The sequence below is a fragment of the Haliaeetus leucocephalus genome, unplaced genomic scaffold, assembly GCF_000737465.1.
Source record: "Haliaeetus leucocephalus isolate CR32 unplaced genomic scaffold, Haliaeetus_leucocephalus-4.0 Scaffold228, whole genome shotgun sequence".
NCBI classification, from domain to species: domain Eukaryota; kingdom Metazoa; phylum Chordata; class Aves; order Accipitriformes; family Accipitridae; genus Haliaeetus; species Haliaeetus leucocephalus.
The window spans coordinates 21,390,365-21,407,345 of NW_010972664.1; the positions used below are offsets into that span (position 1 = coordinate 21,390,365).

The following is a 16,981-nucleotide window of genomic DNA, read 5'->3' on the forward strand; positions in this document are numbered from 1 at the left end:
GGATGGCAGGCGGCTGCCCGGAGCAGCCGGGACAAAACCACGGCCACCTCCCCGAGTGCTGCCAACCACCTCGCAGCCAAACGCGGTCTGCGGTCACCGCTGGGGCTGCCATCGCAACCCGGAGCGGGGCAAGGTTTATTCCCGACCCCCCCAGATGCCAGAACAAGACGCATCCCTCGGAGGGACGCGTGGCTTTAGCGTCGCTGAAAACACCCAGCGTTTCGGGGCGGAGGGCAGGAGGGCACTTGCCTTTGGGGCAGGGGTGCTCCCAGTCACACAAAGGTGGGTTTCAGATCTTCTTTGAAATTCACCACGGGCTGGGGCCCGCCGTGCTGCTCTGTCCGGGGGCCCGCGCGACCGCTGGGCTCTGTGTCCGTGTCTGTGCTGCTGCTTCCCAGGGAGCCGCGTGGGCTCTGGAAGCAGACCTCGCAGCAGGGCCGGTGGCAGCCGTGAAACATCTCCTCAGAGCTGCTGCTGCTGGAGTCCGAGTCCGGGTAATAGTACAGCGAGCGCAGGGAGGGCTCGGCGGGGCCCCCCGGGGGGCCCCGCCACCGCCGCCGCTGTTCCCGCGGGATGCACGGTGAAGCATCCCGAGATTCTGGCCATCCTGGCCATCCCTCCGGCTGGAGGCAGAGCTCCCCAGGGACGGCTAGAGGGGACGGTGCTGGCGGGTGAAGGAGCCCTCCGCCAGCCATCTCCCCTTCCCTCCCCAGGGAGATCCGTGGCGATTCCCCACCGCCCCAGCCGCCTGCCTCCTTCACCCCGCGGCCGGCACGAGGGGAGACGTGTCCGTGGAAGCGGGTGGAAGCAGCGGGCAGCGGGATCCGCCGCCGCCGCCTTGCCAGGTAGGGGCTGAGGGGCGTGCGGATGCCCAGGTAGCCTTCCCGGCCCCCCCACGTTCCTCCCTGCTCACCTGGGGGGCTGCCAAGCGGGGATCCCCCAGGTAAAGCCGGGCTATAGGCTTTGCCATCCAGGCTCAGCTCTTGCAAGATTTCCCGCAGCTTCTCGCTGCTGACGTAGCTGACTTTGGGGGACGTCTCCCAGGCCACGCCAGATGAGATGTCCTGGCCCGGCAGCTGCTCCGGAGGCTGCCCCTGCCCCGCGGGTGTCCCGCACTCCTGGACATCTTTCAGGCCACGTTCGATGCCGTCCCCCGTCTCAAAAACCAGCACCTGAGAGCAAACGGGCTCGCGGCTGGCGTTGTTCTGGAGGTCCCGAGCATCGCTGCGAAGACGCGGTGTATCCGGCAAGCAGGGAGGCTGCAACCCATCCCGCTCCGGATCCGGGGGACAGCGGTCCCCCGGTCCATCCCCGCGCCGTCCTGAGCTCCAGGTGCGGGGAGCTGGCGGCGGCGCGAGGGGGTCGCAGCCGCTCTCTGCAGACATCAGCCTCATCAGCTTCTCCTTGGCACTGCTCACTTGCTCCTGCAGGCTTTCGATCACGGCGTTTTTCTGCGTCAAACAAACACACCCGTCAAGCGTGGGGCAGGCGGAGGGTACGAAAACGCCGCCGGTTTGGAAGCAGGCACTGCCAAAAAAAAACGTATCGCCCCCCTCCACACCTCTCCACGTGGAGAGGTGCTCTGAGGCAGCACCGCAACAGGGCTGCAGTGTGTGTGACCACGTCCCCCCCTGGAGCCCCCCAGATGTGGGTGCAGGAAGGGGGGGACACCGTGGCAGGCAGCTCTTCAAACAGGGGTGCTCCCACCCACGCAGTGCAAGCTGGCGGCTTTCCTGAGATGGAGCATCTCCCCTCTGAATTAATCATGTTTGACCAGGCTGTGGGAACCAGGCTCTCCTGCTCTTCTCCCTACATGTTTTTTAGAAACCCTCCAGATTACTCCTAAATTTTGGCGCTTTGGGGTGCAGAGCGATGTGACAAAACAAAGCGGGTTCTCCCCTCCGGAGGGAAGGGGCTGGAACGGGGAGCACCGGGGCGTCGGGAAGGGTTTCCCACCCTGCAAAGCCTTCAGCCCACAAAAGGGAAGGGGAGAAGCCGGTGCGGCCGAGGGGGGCCGGCAGAGCCCCGTACCTCGGTGAGCAGCCGCTTCATGGAGTTTTTCTCCCCTATCAGCTGGTAGAGCTGCTCCTCGCTGTACACCGAGCGGCAGCTCTTGCTCGGGCTGGTGAAATACTTCGCCATGTGGCTCACGGTTTGGCTTTCTTCTTCAAAGGCTTTCCACTGCTTGAGCTGGGGAGCAGAAGAGGGAGTTATCGGAGCCTGCCGATGCGGCGGGAGGCAGGCGCGGCTCGCGCGCGAAGGAGACAAAGGGACGAGGGACGGAGAAGGGCGGACAAAGGCAGGGTGTGACGGAGGAGCAGAGACGGCTGGGCGAGGGGCCGCGGTGTCACTCGGAGCCTCCCACCCACCCGAGCCCTACCCTGTCCCTGGCTCCAGCCTTTAACGCAGAGAGGGTCGGTGCCTGCCTGTGCCGCAACCTCTAAGCGCGCTGTAAAAGCCCCCTTCTCCTTCTCCCCCCCCCCCCCGACTCTGTGACAGACAAAGACGGTGTCACGCACGCCTCCTTATCCCCGAATCACCGGTGACAAGCTGAAAACCAGCAACGCTTAGTATCCATTTCTCGCCTACTGTCTGCGTAGAAGCCTTGCGCAGCCCAGCTCCGGCTGCTTATCGATCTCGGATGAGCAATCAAAGAGCGAGCCCGTTAGGAAAAACAAGTTGATGAATTAAAAGATCCAAGTTAAATAAAATGTTCGAGGCCCCCAGGCTACGGCAGAAAAACGGTACAGGCAGAGTGCAAGTACAGCTCATCAGCTCCTCCGCCCTCGCTCCGCCAGACCTCGTGCTTGGCAGAGCATCGCCAGCAGGCTCAGTGCTTGTCAGAGGAGGTTTGGATCCTGCTCCCAAGGGCTGCTCATCTAGTGGGTTGGGACTCTGCAGTGACACGGCACCTGCTGAGGTAGGAGGGGATCTCTGGAAATCCTCCTGCTCAAGCAAGGGCAGCTGGACCAGGCTGCCCAGGACCGTGTCCAGCTGGGTCTTGAGTATCTCCAAGGATGGAGACTCCACCACCTCTCTGGACAACCTGCTCCAGGCCTTTACAGCTTTCACAGAAAAAAAAAAAACAACAGAAAAAAAACACCAAAAAAACCCCCCAAAAAACCCGTTTTCTGATGTTTAAATAAAGTTTCCTGTGTTTCAGTTTGTGCCCATTGTCCCCTGTCCTGTCAGTGGACACCACCAAGAAGAGCCTGGCTTCCCCTTCCCTACTCCACCCCCATCAGTATTTTTACACACTGGTGAGATCCCCCGAGCCCTCTCTTGCACAGATGTGCTCTTTCTTCAGCTTCACCTCTTCCTCCCTTTTTCACCTCATTTCCTTGAGCCCAAACATCCCTCCAAACATTAAACCGAGTAAACAACTGTTTCCTCTCCCTGTAACAATGGGAGCATTTTTCCCCACTAACGTCGTGGCCAGGCATACCGGGCTGCTCCCGGAGGACGCGGGAAGCAGAAGAGCCGAGCCTCATCACAAAAGGCTTCCTTCAAACACCTCCGCGTCCTCCTCCTCCTCCTCGCTTGCGGCAAAGCCCAGCTTTCTTCTCCAAGAAGCTTCTGAGCCTGGGCGAGTCCATCTCAATGGCCAGAGCCTGGCTCCATCCCTGCCGCGGGCAGGAACCCTCGGCAGGAGCAAGCACGTGGGATATGAGGAGAGGACAACTGTGTGAAGGACCGATCCCACCGCCCACATGGAGGAGGAGGAGGAGGAGGAGGAGGAGGAGGAAGGCAGCAGCCTCCCTGGGTGCCCTCCGTGTGGCTGTCACCCGTGGCATGCTCTCGCAGGAGGGTTTCGGAGCAGCAGTTCTGCACTCCTTGGAGACTCGGGGGACTCGCTTGGGGAAGGAGAGCCACCGGGGGCTTGGGGGATGAGCTGTGCAGGTGAGCCCGAACGTTTGGGGAAAGAAGCAGGAAAAGAAGTGCTTTGACCCACGCGGCTGCTGTTGTTAAAACCCTGAAAACGTGCTCGTTTCCAGGCCAGAGGTGGCAGCGTACCTGTGGGACAAAGATGAAGCAGTTGATCGTGGTTGTACACACGAAGATGCCTCCGGAGGTAAAACCAAACAGCAGGTTGTGCCAAGCGCGGAAGAAACGGTGAACTAAGCAGATGGTGCCAGCAGCCAGGAAAACGAGGTTGACCCCGACGATGAGCGTCAAGGACTGGTTGACTGGCGGGGAGCTGACGTTGTCCGTCAGACCGGCCAAGTAGGTCCCATACAGCAGAAGGATACTCTGGAAGCAGAAAAAAGAGGCTTCCAGAGTGTGGAAAATTACAGCCTGATGGTGTCAACCCCCACCTCTTACCGAGCCCGGTGAGCTCAGATACACTCAGCGCAATCCTAATTAATGCTCTTTGATCTATAATGCAGACCTTCAGCGTGCGCCGGCGACGCTGCGGCAAACACCCGGCACACTGCTGCAGGGCAGAAGTGGGGCTGGGGAGGGAGAGCAGGAGCAAAGGGCACTGGTGGGCTCTGGGGGTCCCGGCCGGGTCGGCAGGCGATGCCACGGAGCGAGGCACGGCTGGGAGAGGCGAAAAACCTCCCCTTGGGCAGCCTGGAGCGGGAGCACCAGAGACGGACAGAAAAGAGATGGAGGTCCCTGCGGGGATGCAGTGGTGGTGCCATCGAGGAGCAACGATGTACCTCGGAAGGAGATTCAGAAGGACATTCAGAAGGAAAAAGCGAAGCAGAAGCAGCAGAGGTTTGGGCTGGAGGGAAGGGGATGTCCTTGGTGCCTCTTTAAACAGAAATCCAGAAAACTACTGGGTGCGATTCTTCTCCCTTCCCTTCGCCGTTTCTCGCCCGACTCGAGCAGCAGTGAAAGGGGCTCGAGAAATGTTCTGTACACAGAAGCCCTCCCTCCCCCGGAGCAGACCAGTTCTTTCAGAGCAGGCTTCCTCACCGCGCTGCCCCTCAAGCACCCCACGTGTGCATCTTTCCAGTGTGCTCAGGATTAAACCACCTGGCAGGCTGAATCCCTCCTTCCCCAGGGCACGCTGGTGGGAAACAGTGAGTATTTTTTTTGCCCGCCTCTGTAGCGCAGGGCACGGTCTGCCTTCAGGATTATTTGGAAATACCATCTAACAAACCCCCTGCTCCTGCAAGGACCCAGAATACAGGGAACACGACTCCTACATTATTCCTGTGCTGCCCAGTAAGTGCAACTGTCGGCCTTTTACTAAGAGACAGTAAATTGTTATTTGGGCACCAAGAATTGCTTTGTGACCTGTGGTGCAGATGTTCTGTAGACCTTTCCGTGCTGTGGCTGCTCGATGACCACAACGGCCACTGCCAGGGTTAGGGTCTGGAGGGACACTCTTACAGGCAAGAGAGGTTCTTGTCCACGGTCTTTGGTGAGATTCCCAACTTCAGAGCACCTTGAATTCTCAAGGGGGGGGTTGTAGTAGTGGGACCTGTCTCACTGGGAACTAGGCTGATGCCTGACCCTACTTTGCATGATCTGCACTGGATCATAACCATGTTCACCACGGGGCACCTCCAAATACATGGCCCAAAGGCAAGCCAACTCCTAATCCCTTAGCAAGAAAAAACACAGCACCAAAATCCCATTTAAAATTCATATAGTCTATCTGGGACGCACACAACAGCACTGCTGTCTAGTAAACTAGGACTTTCAGTAAGCACAGGACTAAGATGTTTGGTGGTTTGTTGGTTGGTTTGTTTGTTTGTTTTAACCTTGAGCAGAGGACTTTGCTCCTAATTCCAGGCATGTCCTCGGCAAGTCATTTCTGTTCATTGCTCTGTGCCAGTAAAACCAGGATAATACACTGAACGGCTTCACAAAGGGCTGAGCACATTAATGCTGTGGAAGCTAAGAAGTGCTACGTACACACAGAGATAGAGCCTACTCTCACATTAGTGTAAATCCAGATTAACTCCAGAGAAATCACTAAAGAAATAACTCCATGACTCCCAGTAGGTAGATAGGATCAGGGTCAGGTTCAACACAACACTAACAAAGAGTACCTGGGACCGGTAATGGGGATGTTTTATTCCAAAAAGCAGTTTGTAGGAGCTGTAGGCAAAAGCATTGCCTGTCTAAACCCTAACACAAACTGCGGACAAAATCAGAGGTGAGACACAGCACTGAAAGCCCAGGGAACGCCTGCAATCCCTAGCACCAAAGGACTTTTAAGGACAGGCTAGACTAACGTCTTTAAAATGAAGTGTAGGGCGGAGAAGGACTTGGCCATGTCGTGAGGTCTCTTTCTGCTCTTTTTCCTACGATTTTGGGTAGACGAGTGTTATATTACAGTGAGTCAGAAAGGAACTGCCCGTACTGCACGCAGAGATGGAGCCATTCCCAAAGCAAGGCTGTGATCTCACAAGCTTCATCAACATCAGCTTTCTGAAATGCGTCCAGCCTCTGCCAACCCAGAGACACATGAGACCACGGATAATTACAGCGATAATTATACCTACATAGTTACATCAGTATAACTAACTCTTCTGGAATAAGAATGGCCACGTGCAAAGCTACACCAGTGAAAGTGTACCTCAGTGGTATAATTAAGCTGATACAGATCCTGTGAAGGTAGGCACCAAGCACTTGTCATCAGCACCTCCTTAATTTGGAGTCAGAGGACTCGGGGGCTGAGCCACACAGCGAGTGTATCACTGCGGAGGACGCTCAGCTGAGGCTTTGTGGGAAAAGCGTGCTTTACAAAAGAGGAAGACACAAGTTTTAAGAAGGGGAGATAGAAGAGGCATGGCGGGTTGCAAGGAGAGAACGGGAGAGACAGTATGTGCACGGTGTATGTAAAAGAGATGGTGAGGCAGGGAAAAAGTGGCTAACAGGGCTTTTGCAAGGGAATGCAGGAAAACGTCAAGATGGGAAGGACTGGAGATGAGAGGGCTTTCAAGATGAACAGGAGTAGCCGGAATCTGCAACAGGCATGTAGCTTGGGAGGGCAGCGAAACGATGAACGCTGCCGAACAGTTCAGGCTGTGAGACTGGGAGGAGGCGAGATACAACGCAAGACTCCATAAAGAGGTTACGTACCTTAAACCCTAAAATGAGAACGAGCCACAGATCGGAATAGAGAGATCCGCAGGACTGCACCCGGCTGACGGAGCAGGTCATGCCTTTCTCTGTCGCCTAGAAGGCAAGGGGAAGGCAGAAGTGAAGGCTGCTGCCCCAACCCGGGAGCAGGCACAGACCGATGGGCAGACAGGCGTACGCATCTGAGCGGGTCTCCTCTGTAAATTCCTAAAAGGAAAGGCCAAAGGCTGGTGCTGCCAGGGGCAGAGGGTTAAAGCCAGGAAGGTTTTGGCACTCTGCTGCTAACAGGGCTGGTTAAACCTTTTCCTAAAGCGGCTGCAGATGCCGTGGACCTCGCCTGTGTCACCCAGGTGGCCTGCACAGACCTGGAAATTTTGCAGCAGACCTTCATCTCCGTAATAGACCAGACATAAACCCAACCCAGAGCGCCCAGAAGGCTTTCTGGCTTGTTTTTCCTCTCTCTTTTTTTTTTTTTCAAACAGCACCTCCAAACGCCTGACCCTCCACCAACTTTGTCCACAGGACACGGCGCAACCCTCCACTGCCCCTCCTCATCCCTTTACCCGCAGTGAGATGCTGAGGCTTCGGAAGCATTGGACTGGATCAGAGAATACCCACGTCAAGAGCAACACGGCGTCCGCCAGCACCAACGCTGCCACCATCGCCAGCAACTGGAGGTCTTTGATAATCTGCAAACATGCAAAAAGTAAGCATTACCGTGTGGGGAGGCAAATAGACACCAATAACCTCCATCCCCTTGGGTCTCTTTTTGGTTGTTTCTGCCACGGGACACATCCATCCTAATAATTCCCCCAGAGCAGAGTCCGGCGGCTCACTTACATCTGAGTCGGCCACAGGATCTCTGTCTCCAGCTCCCAAACTCCTGGAGACCTAATCAGGCTCGGGGCCAGGTATAAACCCTCCCCAACGGTGTAGCTAGCTGGTAAATGCTATGACAGAAAACAGCTCTTTCAAAACAAGAGTATCATCCCTTACGCCCGTATCACAAGCAGAAAAAAAAAGGGGGGGGGGGGGAGAAGCTGGTAGGATTATCATTTTGCAAGTTTAACACAGACCCCAGTGCCTCAGGAATGGGAGTCCTTGCTGGTACCTGGTTCCCCTGCAAACCCTCTCATCTCACTTTTCATCTGAGACCTACTTATTTCGCCATTGGAAAGTGGCCACTGAAAGCTGTGAGTGCACTGTTACATGCACAAATTTATATAGGCGGCTCCCATTTCCCTCCCAGCTGCTGTATCCCCTCCCTTCGGTGCTGCAGAGAAGTTCCCAGCGCTCCCTCCCTCCCTTCAAGAGGAGATCGGATGCATCTGGGGATGGCCCTACATCAGACGCCCTCGAGGATACCCGGTTTATTTTCATCCCACAAAAACAATCAGCCCCGACCTGGACGCAAATGCCGGTGCGTAGCATAATGAAGGCACGTGGCCGATGTAAAACGAGAACAAGACCTCACTCGGCGATGGGGCTGAAACTCCACCGGGGAACAGGCAGCCTGGCAGGGCACCCGCTTGCCTCTAGAGTGGAAAAGCTCCTGCCTCATTGCACAGGAATAAATGAGGAGCCCGTGCCCAGCGAGGTGGGAAACCAGACCTGTGACTGTGGCACCCGTCCCCATCACGTGCTGGTTTTATCTGCTATCCTGCACTGGTTTGGAACTTGCTGGTGTTCCTACCCCCCTGCCTTGGGGAGTTTGCTCCCCGTACCCCCGGGATGCTACGTACTCACCACCCGCTTGTCCGGCACCCGCTGGGTGAACACCTTGTAGAGCCGCCAGCTTTTTCCCAGGACGGGGCCAAACACCAAGGAGGTTCCCACGCAGAGCAGGCAGAGACGAACCTACCGGTGGGGGGAACGGCGAGGGGGCTGAAGGGGCAACCGTGGGGCTCGCAGGGACACCCCGCACCCTCCCACCCAGGAACACAATAAAGACGGGTGGGCATGTGTCTGTGGTCTTCTGGAGGGACATATTAGATTCTAGAAAGCTGACCGCAGGGTGAAATCAATTAAAAGGCACATATTCTTCTGCACGCATGCCTGCTGCCTGCCTTTTCCTCCCCATCTCAAGAGGGTCTCGCCGGAGGAGCGGGCAGGGAAAGCCAGGCAGCTTGTGAGCGGCAGGGGCACGGAGGGTCCCAGCACCAATAAATCACTTGCCGGCACCTCCGTTAATTACCCTCGGCCCAGCGGCTAAGCAGGACGGCAGGGCGTGCTCTCCCCCACGTCCCACTCTCCCACCCGGGTGCGTGCCCAGTCCCCGGTCTGGCAGAGCAGCTGCCCCACGTCAGGACACGGGGGTTCGTCACCCAGGTCAGCGTTTCGATGAAGACCTGCTTCGCAGCCAAAAAAACTCGCCTGCAACCTCGCGGCCCCTCTGCCGCGTCGGGCAGTGGCTGTGCGGAGAAGCCCATCTCCCTTCGGGCTCCCTTCTCCCCGTTGCACTTTTACAAGCCCAGCAGCCTGCCCGCCTGTGGGGCAGCTGCCCTCTCCTCTGGGGACCTCTCTTGCACCCCCCCAGGTGCGGCTGTGTTTTACACAACCCCCCCGCTCACCTGAATAAGCTTTTCCACCGAGTCTCCGGACAGCAGGCTCTGCTCCGGAATCCCAAAGAGGTAAGCACTAGTGTAAGTCAAGCCACTGCCCAGCAGGGTCACAATGTTCAGATTGGGGCTGGACATCTTCACGATCCTCCAGGAAACAAAGCAGGGAAGGCGGTGACAGTTACTGAGCGGCATGACCTGGCAGCACAGGGGCAAGGTCCCCTTACAGGGATGCTGATGGCCATAAGGGATGCTGACATACTGTCCCCCCCCAGCCCCCGCTGTTCACAGCTCCTCCAAAAGCTCCTGGCGCACACCCCATCCTCTCCCCTGTATTGCCAGAGCGCTTCACTATCCTTAAAGTATTTGTTTTGCCCTACCCCGACGCTCTTGCGGGACAGCAAGATCCCTTCTCCCCAAAACGGCCGGGTACCAGGCTTGCCCCATGGCACCTCTACCCCCTGCACGGATCTGCGGCACAGAAAAGCATCCCCGAGGCAGCTTCAGCCAGCGCCTTTACGGCCAAAAACTGTGGGAAGCCACAGGCAAAAGCAAAAGCTGCATAGCGGTGCCATCCCCGCGGCGGCCCAGAGCCAGGGGAAGCGATGCCCCACGGTCACGGAGGTGGCACGCAGCCCAGCGCCCAGCTCAGCCCCCCAGCTTCAAGGCCAGCATCTTCCTCCGCTGTGAAGAGGCAGAAGTGGAAAACCTCACCAACGCAGCCCGGGGTGACTGTCCCCAGCAGTGAGCTTTGGGTACAGCGGCTACAAAACGCCTCCAGGAACAGGCTCTTCCCACTGCTCCTTCCTTGGAGGAGACACCGCCACCCTCAGCACAAGTCTCAACTTCAGGAAGCTGCCAGCAACGTTCAGGTTACAGCTTCCCCTCTGAAATTTCACCCCATCACTCATAATCCTGTAACTGGATTCAGGGAGCGGAGAATCGACCCACCGATCTCTCCCGACCTGTCACCCTTCTCCAGCAAGCCCATCGAGCGAAAGCTGTAGCTCCTGCCATTCCCTCCACGTAGCTCCGTCCCTTCGATCTGCCGCTAAGTCATTCCATTTCTCTACCCTCCAGCTCATTCCTGGCTTGCTGCCTCGCAGGCGCAGAGCCTGGGATTCAACCTAGCTCTCTCCCTCCCTGCCTTCCTCGCCATGCCTCAGCCCCTGGGGAAAGATATTCATCAGCTCACCCTCAGCTGCACGCTGAAAAAGGTCTCCTTTGCTCTCTCAGGTTCAGCAGGCAGACCGGTATTTATTTGCTGCGGCGCAAATAAATAACGCACGTTCATTACGGCTTGCTCTGAGAGTATCTTCAGGGGCCTAAATCATTTGGTAATCAATTAACGTGGCCACCGAACTCCACCAGTCTGCTTCAGTAAATCAAGTGCTTGAGACAGGGATGCAGGTCATGCAGCTACTGCCCGGCAGCAGGCACGGGGCTCGATATAAACCCGTACGAGCGGGACCCTCCTGACTGCACGGAGGTTATAAGAAACATTAAGTTCCTTAACACAACCGGAGCGCTGAAACGGCAGCAGCCTGGGCTGCAGCACGCAGAGGTACCTCTCTCTCCAGAACAACGGCACGTGGAGCACAAAGGGTTTGCCAGGTGAAGCTTGGGAGAGGGAGGTATCTCTGGGGGGGGAAGAGACCAAGGGACCGATGAAGCTGAGGAGAAGGTGGCAAGGAGGCAGGTGAGACGTCCAGAGTTGCTGAGGAAGGCTAAAAGCTGGCTGAGACAGTTTGAGCCATGAGGAATTGCTGAGCCTCCTGCTTGATTTATGCTGCATTCAGGGGAGCAGGACTTTGAAAATCCTTTGTGCAGACCAAATGGCACCAAGGAAAGCCTGTGCTTCACCACCAGCTTCTCTCACCAATGGAGATCACGTTCCCCACCAATACAGACAACCACCAAGATCAAAAAAAGATTAGCAATATCTTCAAACTACGAGTGGCCCAACAGCAGGAACGATACGTGCGCACTGTGGAGAGCACGATGGCTTTGCTCATGGAGCTATGCTGCTCAAAGTGATGCTCTCAAGACTGTGGAGTGGAGCAGGAGACCAGCTCTCTTTCTGCCCCCTCCTGTCGATGGTTTTATTGAACAGCACCTTCGGGATGAGGCCATGCACTGCTGCCTGTGCCACGCTGGAGGGCATCCATGCTCTGTCTTGTCCACAGCAAACTGCCTTGGGGAGGAAGGGAGCAGACCAAGCAGGACTGTCTCCACCAGCGATCAACACTGGGTGTGATGGAGAAAGCCGCAATATCCCTGGCATTGCTCTCGCTTGCCCTGTGCTGGTTCTTCAGGCTCGTACCCTCCTGACCCTTAGCTGGCCATCAGCTCGGAGCGTGGTCCTGAAGGAGCCCAACCCCGCTGCTCCAGCTCGGGGGAATTCTCATGGCAGAAGAGGGAAGCCCTTACCTGTTTTTCCTGAAGCGAATGGTGAAGACAAGGAAGAAGAGCGCCAGCAGGACTCCTCCGGTCAGGAAGGTCCACACAACTCCCAGAAGAGCAGCAGAGAAGGACGGGGAGCTCTTCCCACTGCGGTCAGAAGATGTCTGTGGGAGGCAAAAGGAGTGAGGACGAAGAAGACATTGCCGGGGTTCCCAGCGAAGGAGGTCCCTACTCTGGCATGATCACTCCCACGGCTGCTCCTGCTCAGCCAGAAACCCCATCTGACACCCCAGCACCAGACCGAGACCCACAGGCAGAGCTAGTGAGATGTCCGTAGCCAGGACATGTACTCTGCCACTTGCCGAGCGCACAGGAGGCAGAAGACAGTCCAGGAGGCCTCTTCTTACGGCCAACTAGCCAAATACGTAGCGAAGCCGTACAAGTGACTCGTAAACCTCAAGCAGCCCCGGTTGTGGGAGAGAGGGAAATGGGTGACGGTTCCCCACCGTCCTTCTCTGGAAAGAAACCTCTGGAGAAAGACCTCGTGGTACCCCAGTTTGGAGCACGCTTCTTTGGAAGGTTGGGTAGGGCATCCTTAGCTCCCACCCTTACCCCTACGGGCAGCCGATCACCAGCCAGCCGGCTGACGTGACTGGGAGCCAGCAGCGGAGCTGCCAGTCGGTGCAGAAAACAGAGAAAAGGGAGTGGGACAGCGTTTTTTTTTTTTCAGACGCGGTACGCAGTGACACACCGAGCTGGGCTCCACCCGTCTCCCAGCTGGCTGGAAACTACCTTGGTCCTGGGTAGACATCAGCTGAGAACTGGCTTTTGAGGGACACTCCCAAAGCGGGTGTGATGGAGGCACCTCTCTCCTTGCGCGTAAGCGACTTAATGGTTTTAAATCTCCATTTAAAAATATTCTCTAGCTCCCTATTAACATAGGATGGATAAAATGATCCTACGTGAAAGAAGAAACCTACTTCTGCTGCGGATATAAAATACTCCAGCATTTTTAACAGGGTGCGCATGTGGGGGTTTGTTCACACATACTATGCGGGCATGTTACTGACGTTTTTTTTTTTTTCCTTTAAAAAAAGCATTACTTTCACTTAACTGCTGACGCATCCCCATTAAGGGGAAGGAGGAGGACAGGGACTGATCTGGGATCACACACCTCCTCACTAACTTCTCTGGTGCTAAGTCCTTTCTCAGGTATTCCAGTTCACCTGCACAAGACTATTTTCTGGACAGCTGCCACTGCCCCAAACTCCCGCATCTTCCTTCAAGCTCTTTCTGCTTCCACCCTTGCTAGAAATAAATCTGCGGAGAGAAGCAGGGCAGTCGCTGGGACAAACAGCCAGGCGAGAGCCGATGCTGCTGCCTTACGCTGGGATACAGCTGCGTGCGCAGCTCAGCCCCACTTTGCAGCGGCGCAGAGGGATCCTTGGGGAGATGCTCATCTCCCTCCTGAAAACTGCTCCCCACCTCCTCTTCCCTCTCCCCATCCCCTGGGGGGGGTCTTTTGACTCTCTGGGAAATGAAGACCACACCAGCCGGTGGAGATGGTCAGCCAGGTCACTCCTCCTCCCCTTACGCCACGACTCGCCGTGCAAAAACCCCATCACTTGGCAAGAGTCGGGGCTGTCTTCCCACCTGCCTGGAGCTCAGAGGGGCTGACGGGGCTGCTCGGGGATGGTACGAGCCTGTAACGCCATCCTAATTCTGTGTCCTGCCTGGTCGAGCCCAAGGGTAACGCCTGGCTTTTGCCATTAAGGCGAATAGGGCAGACTCAGCATCCCGGGGGCTCCCACGCTTCACTCCCAGCTGCATCCACCAGCAGAACCTTTCCACCTCCGGCTGCTGCCGAAAGCGTTACTGCACCCTCTTCCCAGCAACCACCCAGGGATCAGAAACACCCCTGTGGTCTCCACCTTTCCCCTCCTGACACGCACCCCCCCGGCCCTGACCGCTGTTTCCCTGGATGTTGATGCTACTTGAAGTTGATGGAGCGCTTCGTCTGCTGCTGAGCGGAGTAAATCCTGGCCCTAGCAGGGGGAATATTAATTGTAAGGCAGCTGCCAGAGCCAGAGGAGCCAAGCAGCTTACGGTCTTCTAATTAAAGGCTGATGGTCGTGCGGGACGTGGCGGAAAGCCGAGCAGGCCAAGCCTTGCTGGTCCATCCAACAGCCTCAAGCGAAGCCAACCGCAACTAAGTGCACCCCAGTGTCATTTCTCCTGGCTTAGTGGTGGGGGGAGAGGTACCATTTATTACAGACGATGACTTTTAATTAACTCCTGCTCTATTCATATTTGAAAAGCGCTTTGAAGTTCCAGGGGATGGGGAAGGTCAAGGGCAGAGGAGGCCATCCCAGGACTCCGAAGCGGCCGTCACGCCGGCCGACGCAGGGCTGCTTGACACAACTTGGCCATCACGGCTGCTTCCTCACCTTCTGCCTAACTGCTGGGTGTCATCTAGGCAGGGCTTGTTTTGGAGACCATCCCAGGAGGTGACAGCACGCAGCCTCTGGCTGGACCGGGATGCGTCCCTGTGCCTCTCTCTCCATCCCTCCACCCCCAAATCCCCTTCTGCGGAGCAAACCTCACGCCCCGGTGGGCTCCCCCGCCTCCATACGTACCACCGTGACCGTGCAGAGCTCCTGCAGCGCCCGCCGCTGCTGCTCCTGGCTGCCAAAACTGGAGCTGCCATCGCAGAGCTCAGAGCAGTTGAATCCCGGCTCCATAGCACATCCTCAGCCGTCATCCAGCCGTCCCTTCGCCCCTGCTGGAAGGATGAGGGTCGGCTTTCTCCGGCCAGAAGCCGACTTTCCGCATCTCCCACCCCGGTCAGCGGGGCGTAGGGAAGGGGTCCAGCAACCCGAGGGCTGAGCTTACCCGAATCGACGCGGTGCGCATCCAGAGCCAGGATGGGGAGCGCCCACCTCCCGGCGTCCCTCGGAGCGGGGGGGTTTCCTCCGCAGCGAGGCGAGTCAGCGCGGGGCGAGGGTCCCCACGGAGCACGGCGGCATCCCGAGCCCTGCTCCGCCAGCCACCCTGCAAACCAACACGCGCCGGGGGTCACGGCAGCCCCCGGCCAGTCCGAGCTGGAGCGCGGCACCCCGCCATCCCGAGTTCTCCGCGGCTTTCCTCGTTTTGCCCGTTTTCCCACAACGGTGCAATTTCAGGGTGTATCTTTGCGGGTCCCCTCCCCACGCCGGGAGCTGCTGCTGGTTTCCCTGGTTCCCCTTCTTCTAGCAAAGGGCCAGCGAGCGAAGACAACAAGAAAGAGCGACGAGCATTGCCATCGCTTAATGGGACCTACACCCAGGCCTGGGCAAGCAGGGGAGGAAGGCGCTGGAATTACACACGTACCAAAGCGTTTTGGCTGACTCGGCCCGAGCGGCAGCCTGGCTAGCTGAGGAGCAGGCTGTTTATTAAAGAGATTTAAAAGCCTGGCATCTCCGTGCTCCCCATCCCTCCCGGCGCTCTGGCTGCCAGGTATTGTCCCCGCCTGCGCCCGCTCCCCTCGCACCACCTTTGCCTCTGTTCCCTTTTTCGTTTCTCTTTTTGGCGGGGGTTTTAATAGGCCTCATTACCATTTTAGACATGAGGTCATACTTATCCTCAAGCATCCTTACTCAATTACCATTGTCACCGGTTTTAATTAGCTTCCAGCGCACGACCATAAGCAAGTCTCCCGTCGTTAGCAGCTGGGGAGGAAGCGCAATAGCTCACTCCCTATTTGCTCCTAACAACAGGTGAGAGGAAAAAAAATTATCCGTATCGTGCTCCTCAGGGCTGCTCCCTGGCCGAGCATCCCCTGCGCTCACACCCTGCACCTGGCACCTTCCCTGCCACTACTCCGACACTTTGATCCCCTCTCCTTTTCTTTGGAAAAACTCCTGTCATTACACAAGTAAAGAAAGAGCAAATTAAAACAAAGCGAGGTCACTGGGACCGGGTCTGAAACTTGCTGTTCTTCACAGGGGATCATCAGGATTCAAACGCCAGCAAAGCTACAGGCGTCGTTCTCGCCTCGTGCAAACTGATTTTCAGCTTTAGAGAAGTCACTTACAAGTCCCAGGCCGAAAACATCAGGGTCAGCGGGCCACTCGTCCTAAATTAGCAGAACCACCTCTGAAGCGACAACCGCAACTCTCCCGCTGGCAGAAGCCCCGACGTACCGCGGGGTCTGGACGCCGTCCTGCCTGCACCAGGACGGCCCTCAGCGCGAGATCAGCTCACCACGTCCTACAAACACAATATCACACATCAGCCAGACTTATAAAGGTACGATAGAGGGTTTTTTTCCAAGAGTGCTAACGCCAGGTATTGCAACACCAGTAGAAGGGCAGCGGAGAGGAGGAGATGGGCTCCAGGTGAACACCTTCAGGGGTAACACTGGTAAATGAGATGGAGCGTGGAGGGGCTGCGTGCGGTGTCCAGAGACGGGGGTAGAAGAGGGGCACTGAGTCTTTGAGGCCAAGAAGACCTGCGAGGTGAGCACTGCCCAGCCTCCAAAGGGCTCAACTCTTCCCCATGCTCCCAAGTGTGTTTAAGGACAAGAGGTCTCCCTATAACCCCCTATATCCTCCTGCCATGTCAGAGGGGAAGTCCACCTACCGGGGGACCACTACCAAGGCTGGCATGAGGCCAGCAGGCACGGCCCTCCCGTGGCTCACACATGGAGACGTTTCCACAAGGAGCATCAATTCAACCCCCATCCCCTTGGGAAGCCACCCCTCGGCAAAGGGCAGAAGCCCCTTGGGGTTCTTCCCAGCCCCCACCCCACTATTCCACAAACAGCTCCCACGCAACGCTGATAACGAGTCAAGGCTAATTAGCGCTCATTAGTATGCAACAAAGCAAGCGCTAGTGTGCTTGTCGCCAAAAGGCAACAGGCACTTCCAGCCCAGCTCCTCGTGGGAGTCGGCAGGAACGCCACTCCATGGCCCGGAGAGCATCCGAGGGGGACCAGT

The 16,981-nt window shown here is 57.0% G+C and overlaps 1 protein-coding gene across 1 annotated transcript; it reads right to left on the reverse strand.

The window, feature by feature from the left end:
• Positions 1 to 272: 272 nt before the first annotated feature.
• On the reverse strand, positions 273 to 14,746 carry GPR156 (G protein-coupled receptor 156). The gene is made up of 9 exons (XM_010567466.1): positions 14,642 to 14,746; positions 12,033 to 12,169; positions 9,615 to 9,750; positions 8,791 to 8,901; positions 7,608 to 7,733; positions 7,045 to 7,140; positions 4,015 to 4,251; positions 2,032 to 2,190; positions 273 to 1,451 (listed from the first exon to the last, which is right to left on the reverse strand). The coding sequence occupies exons 1-9, from the start codon at positions 14,744 to 14,746 to the stop codon at positions 273 to 275; spliced, it is 2,286 nt and encodes a 761-aa protein (XP_010565768.1).
• Between the last annotated feature and the right edge of the window lie 2,235 nt (positions 14,747 to 16,981).

What these genes read in the sequence shown, in the direction of transcription:
- GPR156 (XM_010567466.1), bottom strand. Translation starts at nt 14,746, where the DNA reads ATGGAGCCGGGATTCAACTGCTCTGAGCTCTGCGATGGCAGCTCCAGT. An exon ending in CGGTGGAAAAGCTTATTCAG is followed by an intron (nt 8,902 to 9,614) that starts GTGAGCGGGGGG and finishes CCCCACCGGTAG; the next exon opens with GTTCGTCTCTGCCTGCTCTG. An exon ending in GGGTGCCGGACAAGCGGGTG is followed by an intron (nt 7,734 to 8,790) that starts GTGAGTACGTAG and finishes GCATGTTTGCAG; the next exon opens with ATTATCAAAGACCTCCAGTT.